This window comes from Dipodomys spectabilis, unplaced genomic scaffold (genome assembly GCF_019054845.1).
Source record: "Dipodomys spectabilis isolate Male_0828 unplaced genomic scaffold, ASM1905484v1 ptg000030l, whole genome shotgun sequence".
In the NCBI taxonomy this organism is placed as follows: Eukaryota; Metazoa; Chordata; class Mammalia; order Rodentia; family Heteromyidae; genus Dipodomys; species Dipodomys spectabilis.
In genome coordinates, this window is record NW_024870707.1 from 6590873 (window position 1) to 6605720 (window position 14848).

The window sequence follows — 14848 nt, forward strand, 5'->3', positions numbered from 1 at the left end:
ATAGAGATGCCGTCTCTCCGTTACTCCATCCCCAGGGGTTCTGTGTAAGAGTGGGCGGGGAGGTCTGCACTGACCGCGGTGTGTCTTGGAAGGAAAAGCAGATGTGTTGTTCAAATAACCCTCCTTCCACTCTAGGCATGGAGAGGCACATTGAGGAAGATGAGGTCCGGTCGTCAGCAGACCTTCGGATTCGGAAATCCCAGGTAAGTTTGTCTCTGGTCTAACAAACGCCCGATTATTAGAATTTCCTTTCCTTGGAAATCCATTGAAGACCTGGCAAAAGGGAATTGTTGAGATTGAAGCAGGAGTCCAGCCTTTTTGGCCCTTTTCTTCCAGGATCCTTCTCAAAGGAGGTTCCTCTAGTTCCCAGGGCACAGCCTATGTATAAGCAGAAATTGGTGTCTTCCCTCTAAAGACTCAAAGTTATTAGATACCAAGTTTGGAGCAAACATGCAAAGCTATGATCCTTCTTCTTAAACAACCAATACACGTTGGGAGCCAGTGGCTCATGCCTATAATCATAGCTATTCAGGAGACTTGAGATCTGAGAATTGCAATTTGAAACCAGTCCAATGCAAGAGAGTTCATGAAACACTTATCTCCAATTAACTACCCAAAAGGCCACAAGTGGAGCTGTGGCTCAAGCGGCAGAGCACTAGCGTTTAGCGCAAAAGCTCAGGAACAGCGCCCAAGACCTGAGTTCAAGCCCCAGGACCAGCACACACACACACACACACACACATTCAATATGACATTCAAGTGGCACAAGATACTCATATAGGACCCAAGCGAGAATAGTGTAAGAAGACATAACTAAATACATGGTGCTCTCAGCATTGAATGATCTAAGGAGAATTAGCTGGTTGCCAGAGGAAGTTGGGTGTTGGTCTGGTAGGAGTGTAGTCAGACTCAGGTCATTCCCCCTCTTTGAGGGACGTGGCGGTGGGAGTGGGCGGGTGCATGCATGTGGACATACATTGGCAGCAGTGGTGGTGGTGCTGGTGAGTGGTAGTGAGGGACAGACAAGCAGAGAGCAGCTTATCTGGAGAAAGACATTCTGGTTAGAGAGCAGAGGCTGTAAATTCAGTAAGTATTACTGAATACCAGGCTGTGATTTGACTCTGATCCTTTTTTTTGGCCAGTCCTGGGGCTTGAACTCAGGGCCTGGGCGCTGTCACTGAGCTTCTTTTGCTCAAAGCTAGAACTCTACCCCTTGAGCCACATCCACACTTCCAGCTTTTTCTGTGTATGTGGTACTGAGGAGTCAAACCCAGGGCTTCATGCATGCTAGGCAAGCACTCTACTACTAAGCCACATTCCCAGCCCTTGGCTCTGATCTTGTAGCCTATAGTCCTTTGTTTCAGGCTGCCATGTGTTATGGAGGATCTTATGGTAGCTGTTGGAAAGCTATGAGTGGAGAAGAAGGAAGAGGCTGGTAGATCCCCGGTGGGGTTTCTGTGGTGATTTTGGTCTGAATTTTCAAGGTGGTAGTAGGTTTGGAAGAATAATATTGGTGATTTGTGAAGGAGAAATTGTTGGGGCTTGATGAGGAGAGATGAGCAAGGAATAACAACCAGGAAGGTCTGAGCTTTGGCATCCAAGGCTATTGAGAGACTTTATCTACTTATAAGCAAGGACAGTTGGGAAGATCAGGTGGGGTAAACTCCAGGATCTTTGGCAGACATTCCATGTGGAAAGGGAGGCTGACATCTTTAGAAGGCAAGCCAAGGCTGCACTCGATAAATGCTACTTGTCCAAGTAGGTGCAGGGCTCTTGAGATTCCTAGAGATTTTCTTGTTTCATCTGACAATTACTATGTGAAGTCAGCCAAGCAAATAAATAGGTATGGAAACAAAGGGTAGTGGACTTTTCCCAAGACCACAACACTAGGAAGCCAGAATGTAGGATCTTTTATTTATTTGGTCTTTTGATTTCAAGGCCAGTGGTGCTCTAGTTTTGCTGGTACCATCCAGCAGTCACTGTGACAGTGGATGCAGAGAGTAAAGAGTCCATGTTAGCGCTGGGTGGTTTCATTTACAGATAGAAGGGCACAATCCAAGGGGCAGCTAACAGGACATCAGGAAGCAGTAAGGTAAGGAAGTACCCACAGGCACTCACTTTGGACAGAATCACCGAGTAAGGTCCAAGACTCAGAAACTAGTGTCTTCACTCAGACATAAGATAACACACACAAACCCGCACTCTTCTGGTGGCATCAGCCCTTCTTCAATACACACCATCCATTCATACTTCCTGCACCCAGTCACAGCTCCCAGCGGGTCTAGGGACCCCACGTAGCACAGGCCTTATGAAGTGGGAAGGGGATTCTACAACAGTTTACAGGCTTTCCCCCTTTCTTTCACCTCCTGGGGAGCTTCCTCATGTAACTTTGCTCCCTTAGCACTCCGTCCTCTCGCGGAAGTTTGTGGAAGTGATGACCAAATACAACGAGGCTCAGGTGGACTTCCGTGAACGCAGCAAAGGGCGAATCCAACGGCAGCTTGAAATAAGTATGTATTTGAAGTTTGGTGTAGTCCTCGCTACCAACTTTTTCTGCCATTTCTGTCCAGTTGAAATCTTGAGACACTGGGAGAACAAAGCAGCGGTCCTGCTTGTGGGCTCTGGGTCATATTTTGTGCCTTGTGCACATGTTACGGCATCGACACATCCTGAGTGCTGTTCCTTAGGCCGAGGAGTGGCCCGAGTAATTGTACTCCTATAGATCCAGCCCTTCCTCATCTAGAGGAGAAAACCACGCTGCTAGTTGCTACCAGGAATCAAGAATTTTATAAAGCTCTGCCTTCTGGGAATTTAATAATATGGAAGACGGGGCCCTGGAGGGAATATGTGCTTTCTTCCATACTATTAAATCTTTGAAGGAATTGAATGAGCCAAGAGTTATCAAGGAGGAAAAAAAAAAAAAGCAAGTGTGTTTAGGAGTGGCAGGCTGTCCAGGGTCTGGGAGAGGGTGTGTTTGGGGCTGCGGGGTAAAGTTAAGAAGACTGAGGGAAACCTACCCATCAACTGTGAGTTACCTTGAGGGCCTTGAACTCCAAGGTGTACGCAGTAGGGCTAGGTCATCGTCTAAGCCAGGAAGAAACGTAAACATTGTGATACGTGTTTTTGGATGAGCACTGATTGCTGAAAACGTTGAGGATGAGTTGGACTGAGAGAGCAACCAGAAGAGTCAGGAGGCTACTGGTGAAGTTTTGTGGAGGCCCAGTTCTCTCTAGTAAAGATGCCATGTTCCTAGCTTCCAGGGAACTTCTAAAGTGTGGTTATGCTTTTGTCTTATATTTGATGTTCTACTTCTTCTGTTACCAAGCTGGCAAAAAGACGACCGATGAGGAGCTGGAGGAGATGCTGGAGAGCGGCAACCCTGCCATCTTTACTTCGGGGGTGAGTGACCTGGGTGCCATGAACAGGGATTGACCTGGGAGCTTCACCTGCTCTGGCAGGGGCAGGGCGGCCTGCAGTGGGCCTCACGGCCTGACTGTGCATGGCCTGTTGTAGATCATCGACTCTCAGATTTCCAAGCAAGCCCTCAGTGAGATCGAGGGCCGACACAAGGACATTGTGAGGCTGGAGAACAGCATCAAGGAGCTCCACGACATGTTTATGGACATCGCCATGCTGGTGGAGAATCAGGTAACCGCAGCAGGGCTCCTGGGGAGGGAGGGGAGGAAAGCTTGGCTTCTCCTGAGTATGGTGAAGGGCGGGTGAGGTGGAGCGGGAGAGTCAGGGAATTTGTGTAGTGGATGGACAGAGAGATCCATTTGTTCCATTCATAAGAATCTGATCCCATCAGATGCTGACACCTCAGCTTTGTCATTAGGGCCTGTTGCTTTAGTCTCCCAGACATTCCTTGTGAATGGAGGCTTTGATGTTTATGTCAATTACCTGTTTCACTCAGCCTCAGGATCTTACTTCCTCCCTCCCTCCTCCTTTTTCTTTAAAGAATTAAAGCGAGGGTTTCTTGAGATATGAACTATTTCTCTGATGATATTGGAAGTGTCCCTTTGTTCAATTCTCAGTGAAAATTTTAGTGAAACATGAAGATATAGAGGGTCTGAAGCTGGGTATGCTGGTAAACATCTGTAATTTCAGCACTCGAGAGGCCAAGGCAGGCTTCCTAGTGAGGGCCTATCGAAAGTAACAAGCAAAAAACTAAAACAAAGCCAGATGCTTTTACTATTCTCCACTTAACGCTTTGTTCACCCATGTTTCTCTAAGAGTTTTTGCACTCCTTGGTATGGAACAAGAGCAAACTTAAATGAAGAAATAGAACAGAATGTTTACAGACAGATTTGAAGCATTCATGGTACTTCATCTGACAGCTTTTCCACCCAGACATACTTGCTGAGGGATTGAGTTTTACTTTTGGTGATACCGAGGCTTGAACTCAGGGCCTTATCCTTGCCAGGCTGGCACTCTATCAACTTAAGCCATGCCTCCAGCCCTGTTTGCTATTCGTTATTTTGGAGATGGCGTTTAGGGAATTTTTCTACTTAGGCTGGGCTCGAAATTGTGGTTTTTGTTTATTCCAGAGCTCGTTCTTCTGAGTAGATAGAATTACAGGCGTGAGCCACTGGCACCTGGCACAGGATGGAATTCTATATTGCCTGCGTAGGTGCCCACATGACTTCTAGTACTTGTGATGGGTCATCACCCTGTGCCGCTTTTACCAGGAACTTCCCCAGCTGTTCGGCCACTGGACAGGCCTGGGAAATGCTTCCTTAGTAGACAGACTGCAGATCCTAGTTGAAGCCCACGCTCTCCTTGACTCATAAGCTCTCTGCTCAGGGGCTGGGTGCTTCTCTCTTTCTCTTGTGACCTTTGAGACTCTTTCTCAAGCTTCTCTATCCCTCCTTTCTCTCTCCCCCTCCCACTGCCTTGCCGAGGATCTGGGTTGTGATGGAAGCGATGGTAAGTGCTTTGCTCTGGTTATGAGGGCCGTATGGTGATGGGTTAGGTTGAGGAAGGCCCAGGCAGATGAGCGAGCAGAATGCCCATCCTCAGATGCCCAAGAAATAATAGCCAGGAAAAGGTTGGAAAGCTTTGCAAGAACCTGCTGCCTAAAGAAGAAGATGTCACTGAGCAGCATGGAGAAATCTTATCTGTCACTTGAAAGGGGCCTGGGAATTTCTCTTGGAAGACAGCAAATGTTCTAGATGTCAGATATTCATAGAACACCTACTGTGTGTGCTTGTAGCTACCGCTCTATAGCTGTTTAGAGGCTGACAACTTGGTGATGGTTTAGAGCATGGGATAGTCTTGATTTGGTTCTTGCACCCCATGCTTAAGTGGCAAAAGAAGAAAAAGATGGGAGTGGAATTCCTCAGAGGATAAATCAGGCACCTAGAAAGTTTGTGTCTAACACAGTGCTGGGCACAGAGAAATGCCTCTTGAATGAGTGACCCGCGCCCCCCCCCCACCCCCCCCCCCCGCCCTCCGCCAACCAAGGGGCTACAGGTAGTCATGCTCAGAAGGCTCCGTTGTCAGATTTCTGGATGCCAAGTGGGCCTCTCCCCTACCTTAGCTGGGACTGTGGTGTGGCCGGGTTCACTGGGTGTGTGACGCATGTCTGTTCCTTGCAGGGGGAAATGTTAGATAACATAGAGTTGAATGTCTTGCACACGGTGGACCACGTGGAGAAGGCCCGGGACGAAACGAAAAGAGCTGTGAAGTATCAGGGTCAGGCCCGGAAGGTGAGATTCTCTTGCTGTTTTCAGAGAAGATGGTTTGTGCGATGTCTCTCTCTCTCTCTCTCTCTCTCTCTCTGCACCCTCTTCCCGTTTCTGCTGCTATCGCCTCTCACACGTGGCAAAAGGGAGCCATGATTGATCGTATTGAGAACAACATGGACCAGTCAGTGGGCTTCGTGGAACGGGCGGTGGCCGACACCAAAAAGGCTGTCAAGTATCAGAGTGAAGCACGCAGGGTGAGCGCCTTGCGCCCCACTAGTCTCCTCGTCTCCTCTCTCTCCAGCCACTCGCACCTGTGTCTTAGAGCCTGCGCCTTCCCTCTGTGTCCTGGCCTCATCCAAAAGCCCCTACACCAGCCTTTCCATAGAGACTAGCTTCCTGCCCGGCCTTCTGAGGATGCCTTGTATGGATCTGGCTCACGTGTTCTTGCTCAGGAACCCAGACTTGGAAGGTGGTCCTGCAGGATGGGTGCCGGGCACACACAGGTGTCCTGCTGCTCTTTTCTTGAATGCAGCTCAGGATCCTTTCAGACGTTCACACACCTGACTCCTCTCCTCTTCACCGTCTTCCCTGAAGGACCTCCTTCTGCTTTCCTCTAGCTCAAACCTAGGACAGTCCTCCTTGCTGTGTACACATTAGCTCCCAGCGAGGGAAAGTACCTTGTTTTTTCAACTTTTAGAGGAAGCAGTTGAAGGTCAGAGGTTCAGTATCTGGCTTCAAGCCACCTGGTAAGGTTAGGAGCTGAGATTCAAATTGAGATTTCAGTCACGCTCTTTTGGCCACACTGTTTGCTCCCTCTTCTGGCCTTGTGGCTCCACGACTGCTTTGCTTCTCTACTGACTGTGGGTATCCGGCTCTGCCTCATGTCTTCCTTTTGCTCTTCTTGATTTCCTTTGGACTCTGATATTTTTGTTCCTTAGTTCTTTGCTTTTCTTTCAACTGTACCTATTGCTTACATAGGTATTTAGAGAGATGGGATGTTATTTTGTATGATAAAGCCATGCTGGGTCACACTTTAGCACCTGCTCAGTGCACCTGGTCAGACAGGTAGGGGTTGATTGACTCTAGGCGGGCACAGATGAACTGGAATTAGAACGATATCAGAAAACATCTTTACAGTTCATTCTAGCAGAAGAAAACAGAGTCACTTTACATCTTGTCCAGTTGCTATTTGGGGATGGTATAATATTGACTCTTAGTATATTTGTGCAGATATTGTGTGAGCTGAGCCATATTTCTGTCGGTTGCATTGCTAGTCAAGATGCAATTGAAGAAATGTAAAATATCCTAAGCTGCTTATTTGGTTAATAAAATGCTACCTGTATAGAAACGAGAGGGGGTTGAGTTTTAGATGGTTTGTTCTTTAAGAAATAGTAATGATTTTTTTTTGTCTTATTCTTTTCTCCAGAAATTGATAATTATCATTGTGGTAGTAGTTGTGTTGCTGGGTATTTTAGCATTGATTATTGGCCTTTCCGTTGGGCTGAAATGAGTGGCCCGAGGGACTCTGGCACTGAAATGTAAGTAAATGAATGGTTCTTCCCAACTGTGGGTTGGCTCCTTATTAGGACATTAGCCCGAGATTTCAAATTTTACTTTCTTTATTGACTGTCCTTTGGCACAGTGAACTGTCAAAAGCTTTCGGTAGCCTGTGGATTCTTTCATTTCCTTTACATTCCATTTCGGAGTTCTGACTGCCATCCGTGGTTCAGGTCTTCTGTTCTTATGCTGAAAAATCTGTTCTGTGTGTTGTCTACCTTACCTTGTGTTTGCCCCTCTCCTGGTTGTTGCCCAAGCATCTTACTCTCCTTTCCAGGAAACATGGTGGGTGTTGGGTACCATCTATGTCACGGATCTGGGGTCTGCCTTCTGAGTTCTTTCCTGGTTTTCCATGGATGTTGGGTTTTGCTTTTCATGTCCTGTTCATTTTTTTAAACCTAATTATTATTATTTTTTAAATTAAGGGTTGAGTTCTCTGAGAGCTTTGTGGGTGACTGTTTTAGAGCTTGAATAAGGGAATAGCTAATATTTTTGCAGTAAGTTGTGGCAAGCAATCTTTTTTTTTTTTTTTTGTCGGTCGTGGGGCTTGAACTCTGGGCTTGGGCGCTGTCCTTGTGCTCTTCAGCTCAAGGTGAGCGCTCTACCACTTGAGCCACAGCACCACTTCGGGTTTTCTAGCGGTTTATCGGAGATAAAGAGTCTCACAAACTTTCCTGCCCGGGCTGGCTTTGAACCGCGATCCTCAGATCTCAGCCTCCTGGGTAGCTAGGATTACAGGTCTGAGCCACCGGCGCCCGGCACAACTTTGAATCTTTACCACAGGTAAAGGTAGTTTACAATGTACATTACAGATAATACAGTTTAATATACAGTTTACACATAGATGCTGGAGCCTGCCGGCAACGAAAGGGAATCCTGAATTAGGGGGCGAGGACGAGAAAAATAAAGACATAAGACAAAGGATGGGGTCGGGAGGTCTGCAGCTCAAGACTGCAGCACCATTTATTTTTAACTTTCCCTAATATATACAATTAGAATTCAAGAGGTAACATAAGATTACTGTAGTCCAGAAAAACAAGGAAAATTTCAGTAAAAACAGAGTGCAGTAAAAACAAGACAAGGTCAACTGGTAGAAAGTAAAACAAACTCTGCAGACATAGCAAAGCAATCCCGGGCACCTGGTGTTTTTTAAGTAAGCCAGTTCCTTGTACGTGTCTTCAAGTGAACACAGGGTCAAGATGGCCTTAGAGCTTTACTGTCGGCTCCCAACATATAGAGGAGCTCAGTTTCAAAAGAAGTATCAGGGCCAAGTTCACGTTGCCACAAAGGGACCAAGAGAGTATTTGCTTTACTATATCTTGGCTTTTTTTTTTGTAAAATGTAGTAGCCATTTGCCATTGTATACAAAGTCTAGAGGACCTTAGAGGATTGTGACTTTAAGTGTTAGACTAAAGCCAAGTGCTGGTAGCTCATGCCTAGAATCCTAGCCACTCAAGGAGGCTGAGATCTGAAGATTGTGGTTTGAAGCCAGCTCAGGATTAAAAGTCACCATGAGACTCTTACCTCCTTAAACACCTGAAAAACAGAAGTGGTACTGTGGCTCAAAGCAGTAGAGCACTAGCCTTGAGCAAAAAATGCTCAGGGATGGAGCCCAGGACCTGAGCCCTACAAGCCCTCCCCCCCCCCCCCCCCCAATTAACGTGAGGCTACTAAAATTCTAAATCATTTAACAAATTAAATTATTTAAGTTATTTAGCAAGTCTTTAAAATTTGTTAAATAAAATACAGTTGACTACTAGCTCAGCTTAAATAGCAGTTAACTTGGCTATTGGGACTATGTGACATATAAAATACTTTTTTCTTCAGAAAGCATAGCATGTATTGTTTCAAAGGGCTACAAATACAGACGAAGGAAAGGAAATTATAGTATTATTGCTGATAATCTGTAGCCTGTTCTCTTGACCACCCCCCCCACACACAGTTTTACATAATTCAGACTACAGTAACTATAGTTCTGAGCATAGTTACAAAACCATATGCATCATTGCACATCACTAAAATATTTTTTAAAATCTCATTTTCAGCATAAGACTGTGGATATATTTAAATACATAACACTTCCTCAGTGTTGGAGTTGATGCTGTTATTTTGCTCTCAACAGTATGACTTTCTATTTTTAATTTTTTTTTTTTTTTTACTGTTTCTTTCTTTTTTTTTGGGTCCAGTTGTGGGGCCTGAACTCTGGGCCTGGGCTCTGGCTCTCAGCTCTTCAGCTCAAGGCTAGCGCTCTACCACTTGAGCCACAGCACCACTTCTGGCTTTTTTCTTTTTGCTTATGTGGTGCTGAGGAATCGAATCCAGGGCCTCATTCATGCAAGGCAAGTGCTCTACCACTGAGCCACCTTCCCAGCCCCCTTTTTTTTTTTACTGTTTCTTGATTCATAGATGTTGAAACACTGAGCCAATAGGTACAAGCTTTCTTTCTTTCTTTTTTTTTTTATTTTTGTCCCTTGATACTAGGGTTTGAACTCAGTTCCTCACACATGCTAGGCCAATTTGTCCATCACTTAAGGCATGGGTCCAGTCTTTTTGTTTATATTTTGTTCTTGAGATAGGGTCTCTTTTGTTACCTTGACTTTATATTTGTAATCTTACTGTCTTTACCTCCCAAGTATCTGGGATTACAGACAATCACTAATATGCCTGGCTTAGATAAAAGCATTTTGACTTGGTAGGTACTTCCCTTCCATGTTGATGCCCATGGCTGATCCTTCAGTGTCAGTCCTGGGTATAAAATCCAGTTATTGAACATTTAATTAAATTCTTCTTTAATTTTGCTCCAGTGGTCTGACTGGAAGGTCTGAAAGTAAGATGATTTTATCACTAACTTCAGCAGCAGTGAGGTGACCAGCCTCTCATTGGCATTTCATAGTTTGTCCCCTCCCCCCTTCCTCCCACCACCCCGCCCCATGCATTTCCCAGCTAGTCTATAATGGCTTCTTGCTTGTAAAGCTTGAGTTCTGAGTCTTAACTATCTCACTGAAACATATGGTAAAATTTTTAAAAGCTGTAATATTTATCTTTTCATCTTCCTTGTGAGGTGAAAGATGTCTTGTGAATCAGGGGTATGCCTTAACTGTCATTCCTAACTCCAGGAACAGAGGTAAATGAACTCTTCTTGAGGAGGTAACTCTTCAAAGATGAGGAGTCAAATATATAATGTGTAGCGGTCTAACTCCATTTATGAGACACTAGCTGGCTTAGCAGTTTAGAGGGCTGCCATTGTTTTCCCCCCCATATTCTCTACTTAAGACCATTACGTGGTAGTCCATTGGCAGTGAGGTCTCTGAACAGGAGAGAAGGCAAAGCCATCTTGTGTATACTTTCTAGGTGAATGGCAGCTATAGCTCTATGATACTGTCATACGTTCCAATTTACAGATGTGGAAGTCCATTGAAGTTCAACGAAGTTAAGAAATTTGCCCAGATTTGCAGAGTTTGTAATATGGAGCAGCTGTAATATGTCACCTGGACGTTTCGATATTCCTTCTGTTGTGCCTGCCCATATTCTAAGAGAAAATGTGTGTGGTTAAGGGGTTCATGGAGAAGATAGGAGTACCGGAAAGTTTCCAGATCTTGTATACAGCCAGGTGCTGGTAGCTCATACCTATAATCCTAGTTACTTAGCAGGCAAAGGTCTTGATGATTTTGTTTCAAAACCAGCCTGAAAGACAAATCCACCATAAGACTCTTCTCTCCAGTTAACCAAAAAGAAGTCAGAACTGGAGGTGTGGCTCAAGTGGTAGAGTGCCAGCCATGAATGACAGAGGTATATCACATAAGCCTAAAATGCCTGTAGATTTTGTTCATTTACAGTGGAATAGTTAATTCCAATTCTGTCCTTAAGTTTGTTGGCATCGTTTAATGTTGCCTTTCGCATTGTTGTCCTTCTTATAATCCGTTTTCTTTACTCCTCTCAAGGCTGCTGCTCTACTTCTTGAACCACACCAACCTTTTGCTAGTTAACTGGAGGTTAAAAGTCTAATGGATTTTTCTGCCTGGCCTGGCTTTGAACCTGACCCTCAAATCTCAGCCTTCTGAGTAGTTAAGATTACAGGTACAGGCTTCCAGCTCAGCAATTTCTGACTTTTGCTGTCCACCTTCTAGGTTTGTGGCCGGTTTTTCCTGCTGTTCCTCACCATCAGCCTGCACACTGACCAGCTCCTCCTCTCCCTGCCTTAGAATCCGATTTCACTCCAGCCTGCTATGGCCACCCTTGTCTTCAGAGGGGAGTAGAGTTTGAATGGCCCTCCTGAGAGTGAGGGGGGCCTGGCTCCTTTGTTTCCTTGTAACCAGCCTCGGACCTGCCTCAGCGATCTAGCCCTGATGGAATCGCATCCACTTGTTGCAACCCCAAGGTCTCCTCAAAGTCACATCCTGCCCCAGCACCTTCAGCACCTTCCCTCCTGGAACCAAACCCGTCTTTCCTTGTCCCTGTGGTGTCAAATTATGCCTCTTACCTGGGAAGGCTGGTGTGAGGCATCCTAGGGTGCTGCATTTCTACCTCATGGAGTATTCTCCCAGTAATTGCAATGTATTTTCTTTTTAAAGGAGTATCTTTAACAAAGCAGAGGATTCTCCTACCTTTGGCATAGATTTGGATTAGAGACTTCTACCTAGCGGGATTCCAGTCCTCACAACTGGTTGTGATATCCAGATGTGTCTATGTTCGCTTGTTGTCCCGAGTCCTGAAAACAGGACGGACTGACAGATAGCATTTTGGTCTGAAAAGTTAACTTGTTTGAAGCTCAACCTTTAATTGGGCTCTTGGTAAATTAAGCTCTGGGGCCAATTTGATCTTTTTCTGTGTTGCATTCTGTCACGTTTACTCAAAGAGGGGCCAAGATTGAAGTAGTCATCTGAGGTTACCACGTGCAAAGGCTGAGGGTGTGGAATGTTGGTTTCTATATCTGATTCTTAGAAACCGGCTGTTCCCTCTTGGTGAAGCCATTGCTTTGAGGCCAAAAATAAGGGATGTAGACATGGGCTGGGGATAAGGTGCTAGAGTCTCAGACTGCAAATGCTTCATGAGACTGTGCAAGTAATTCAATCACTCCAGGTTTATTTTTGTAATTGTGTGTGGAATGTATATAGAATATGTGTCTATTTCTCAGGAAGTAGGAAGCTAGAAGTGGAAGGTACTATGTCCTTAAAAAAAAAAAGTAATTAAGCTAGGCTAAAAGTTATGTAAGGGACATGTAAAAACAAATCATGGTAGAAATAGGATCTTCCTGGGCCATCAGGAAGCTTGCTTCCTGGCTGAGTACTCGGGGCAATCAGGACTGAGTTGATTCCCATTAAATGCTTCTGCACGGCAGGTGAGAGGCGGCATGTACCGACACTTACTCTATCTGCTAGGCAGCTCTAGGTTTGTTTGAAGAACTTCGCATAGCAAGCTGATATTACTCACGTGGCTCTGGGACTCAGTTCTGTCTTGCGCTAATTTGTATGGTTGTATGGGAGAGACCTGGCAGTATGGGATGGCCCTTCCTGCTACCTGGTTAATGAGGGTGATAGGTTCTTTGTCACCTCTAATGCTTGTCATAGAGGAAGAAACAGATGGGATATCCTCACGTGCATTGGCTGTAACTCACTGTTAAGCCTCTTAGGTACCTAATGATCTCCTTGATTTTTGGGTACTAGCTGTATTTCAGCTCTGAAGCTAATGCTTTCTAGATAGGGTGAGTGCTTTAATCTAGGCACTGCCTGTTAGCTTCCTCTGCAAAGGCTCCTTATCCAGTCATCACCTAGCACCCAGACAGAGCCACAGGGATGCCCTCCTCCTATGGCTATGATGTCAGGAGCTGGCTCCAGCAACAAGGGGAACATACTCCAATCAGAGGCCTTTGCTCTCTTCTGAAATTGAGACACAAAGCTTAAAGTTTGGAATGTAACATGTGAAGGGTTTTTTTTTTTTGTTGTATTTTTTTAAATGTAAACTTGATTATTTTATTGCTAATTTAAAAAAATAAATGACTTTATATTGATTGATATATACTCTGGCTCCATCTCCCTGTAAAACTTGGTGATCTGCTGCCACCTCATGGTGATTTTTGTTTAGGTTTGGAGTGGGATGAAAAATCTCAACCACCTGGTTCCAAAGTGCAGTACAAATTTTGGTTCAAATTTTGACCCCCCCCCCCCCCCCCGCCCTTTACCCCCCCAGTGAAGTCTAAGGGTATTTGAGTTTTGAGTTGAGGAGTTGCCTATGAAAGAATCAAGGAAGAAAAGTCAACACACTCAACATCTGCTGACATTCTGGGTAATCTCATGTTTGAAACTCTTACCTGGACACATTCTGCAGACACTCTGGGTTCCGGAAAGCCAGATCCATCCCTTTCTCCTGCTCCCTGTCCCCTCCAACCCTCTTCCATGTCCAAATGCACCTGTCTCCCTCCAGTCATAAATGTCTACATGCGTGGTGATGCCATTTCTCATGTGCTTTTTCTTCTTTTGTCTGGATGAGCAGAAGAAGATCATGATCATGATCTGCTGCATTATACTTGCCATCATCTTGGCTTCTACCATTGGGGGCATATTTGCCTAAAGAAGGTGAGCTCTTCTTGTCTGGGGAACATTAGGCCTGTTTTATTCGACACTTGTGTCCTGGGGACTTTGACCAGGTTCCCTAACCTGGATGGGTTGGGGAGGTTATATGTAAAGGTTAGAGAGAACTAAGGACAGGGATGTTTCAGGGACAAAAGAGCCTGAGGAATGAGTTGGTAGCAGGTGAGAAGAGGAAACAGAAGATAGTAGTTTGTCTCATAAGTAGAAGAAACAGAAGATAGTAGTTTGTCTCATAAGTAGAAGAATGCTTTGAACTCCTCTAACGTATTGATTTGAGCTTCAAAATTTGAGCCTTGGCATCTGGGAATGGCCAAAGGAACAAAGGTTAGTTCTTAAATTAGGTGAGCGCTGAGCTCTGTGGACTAAACACGGTACAGTTACATTTCTTCCCCCAAGTGTAGGGGAAGCTAGCACAGACTTCGACTCGTCTTTCACCCCTATAGGAGAGGCACTGATCCCAGCCATGAGCACCATGCTATATAATCCGTTTTTCCTTCCAGTCTTGTTACCTCCTTCTGCTGTCACAGCCGGATCCTCGACTGGCATTTGTCACCTTCCTCTTCCTCCGTGGTGCTGCCACTTCTCCACTGCAGACTCATCATCTATGCCTCTTTTTCTTAGGAACCTTCTTATGACCCAGAGCAGCAGTCAACTGCTTGTTAAAAGTGTGTGAAAGGAGAATAAGTATAGAAACTGGGCAGGCGTGAGGATGGAGCACAGCAATAAGTAGTTGGTTCCAGCAGTGTGCACGGCCAGGGATAGATGGGGGCAAAGAGGCAGGTACTGCAGCACACCCAGTTCCACAGGGTCTTAAGTGAACTGCTGTGAGTAGCGTCCTTGTTACTTCTGTGCTTAAGTCTCACCCTTGGCCTGCGGTAGCCTCCCTTCTGCAGGGCCCAATAGTCTCTGAAGCGAGGGCTGAAGGACAGGCCCCAGGCCTGCGGTGTCCCAACTGCTTAGCACTGTGCCTGCTACTCAACAGGTGCCGCAACACCTGCTGGTTCACCTCCTAATCTA

General features: G+C 45.5%; 1 protein-coding gene across 2 annotated transcripts in view; it reads left to right on the plus strand.

Moving 5' to 3' along the window:
* The window catches only part of Stx3 (syntaxin 3), a 46736-nt gene extending 32180 nt beyond the window's left edge, over positions 1–14556 (plus strand). Inside the window, exons 5-12 of one of the 2 annotated variants that reach the window (XR_006146987.1) lie at positions 136–203; positions 2402–2510; positions 3326–3399; positions 3514–3648; positions 5598–5708; positions 7114–7225; positions 13734–13816; positions 14332–14556. Coding sequence is in view for 1 of the 2 variants with exons in the window: in XM_042675830.1 (XP_042531764.1) it covers positions 136–203; positions 2402–2510; positions 3326–3399; positions 3514–3648; positions 5598–5708; positions 7114–7197 (581 nt within the window). In the remaining variant the exon portion in view is untranslated. Of the gene's footprint in view, positions 1–135; positions 204–2401; positions 2511–3325; positions 3400–3513; positions 3649–5597; positions 5709–7113; positions 7226–11371; positions 12415–13733; positions 13817–14331 lie in introns of those variants that run through there. The other variant, XM_042675830.1, reaches the window with a different exon arrangement.
* Positions 14557–14848: the final 292 nt, after the last annotated feature.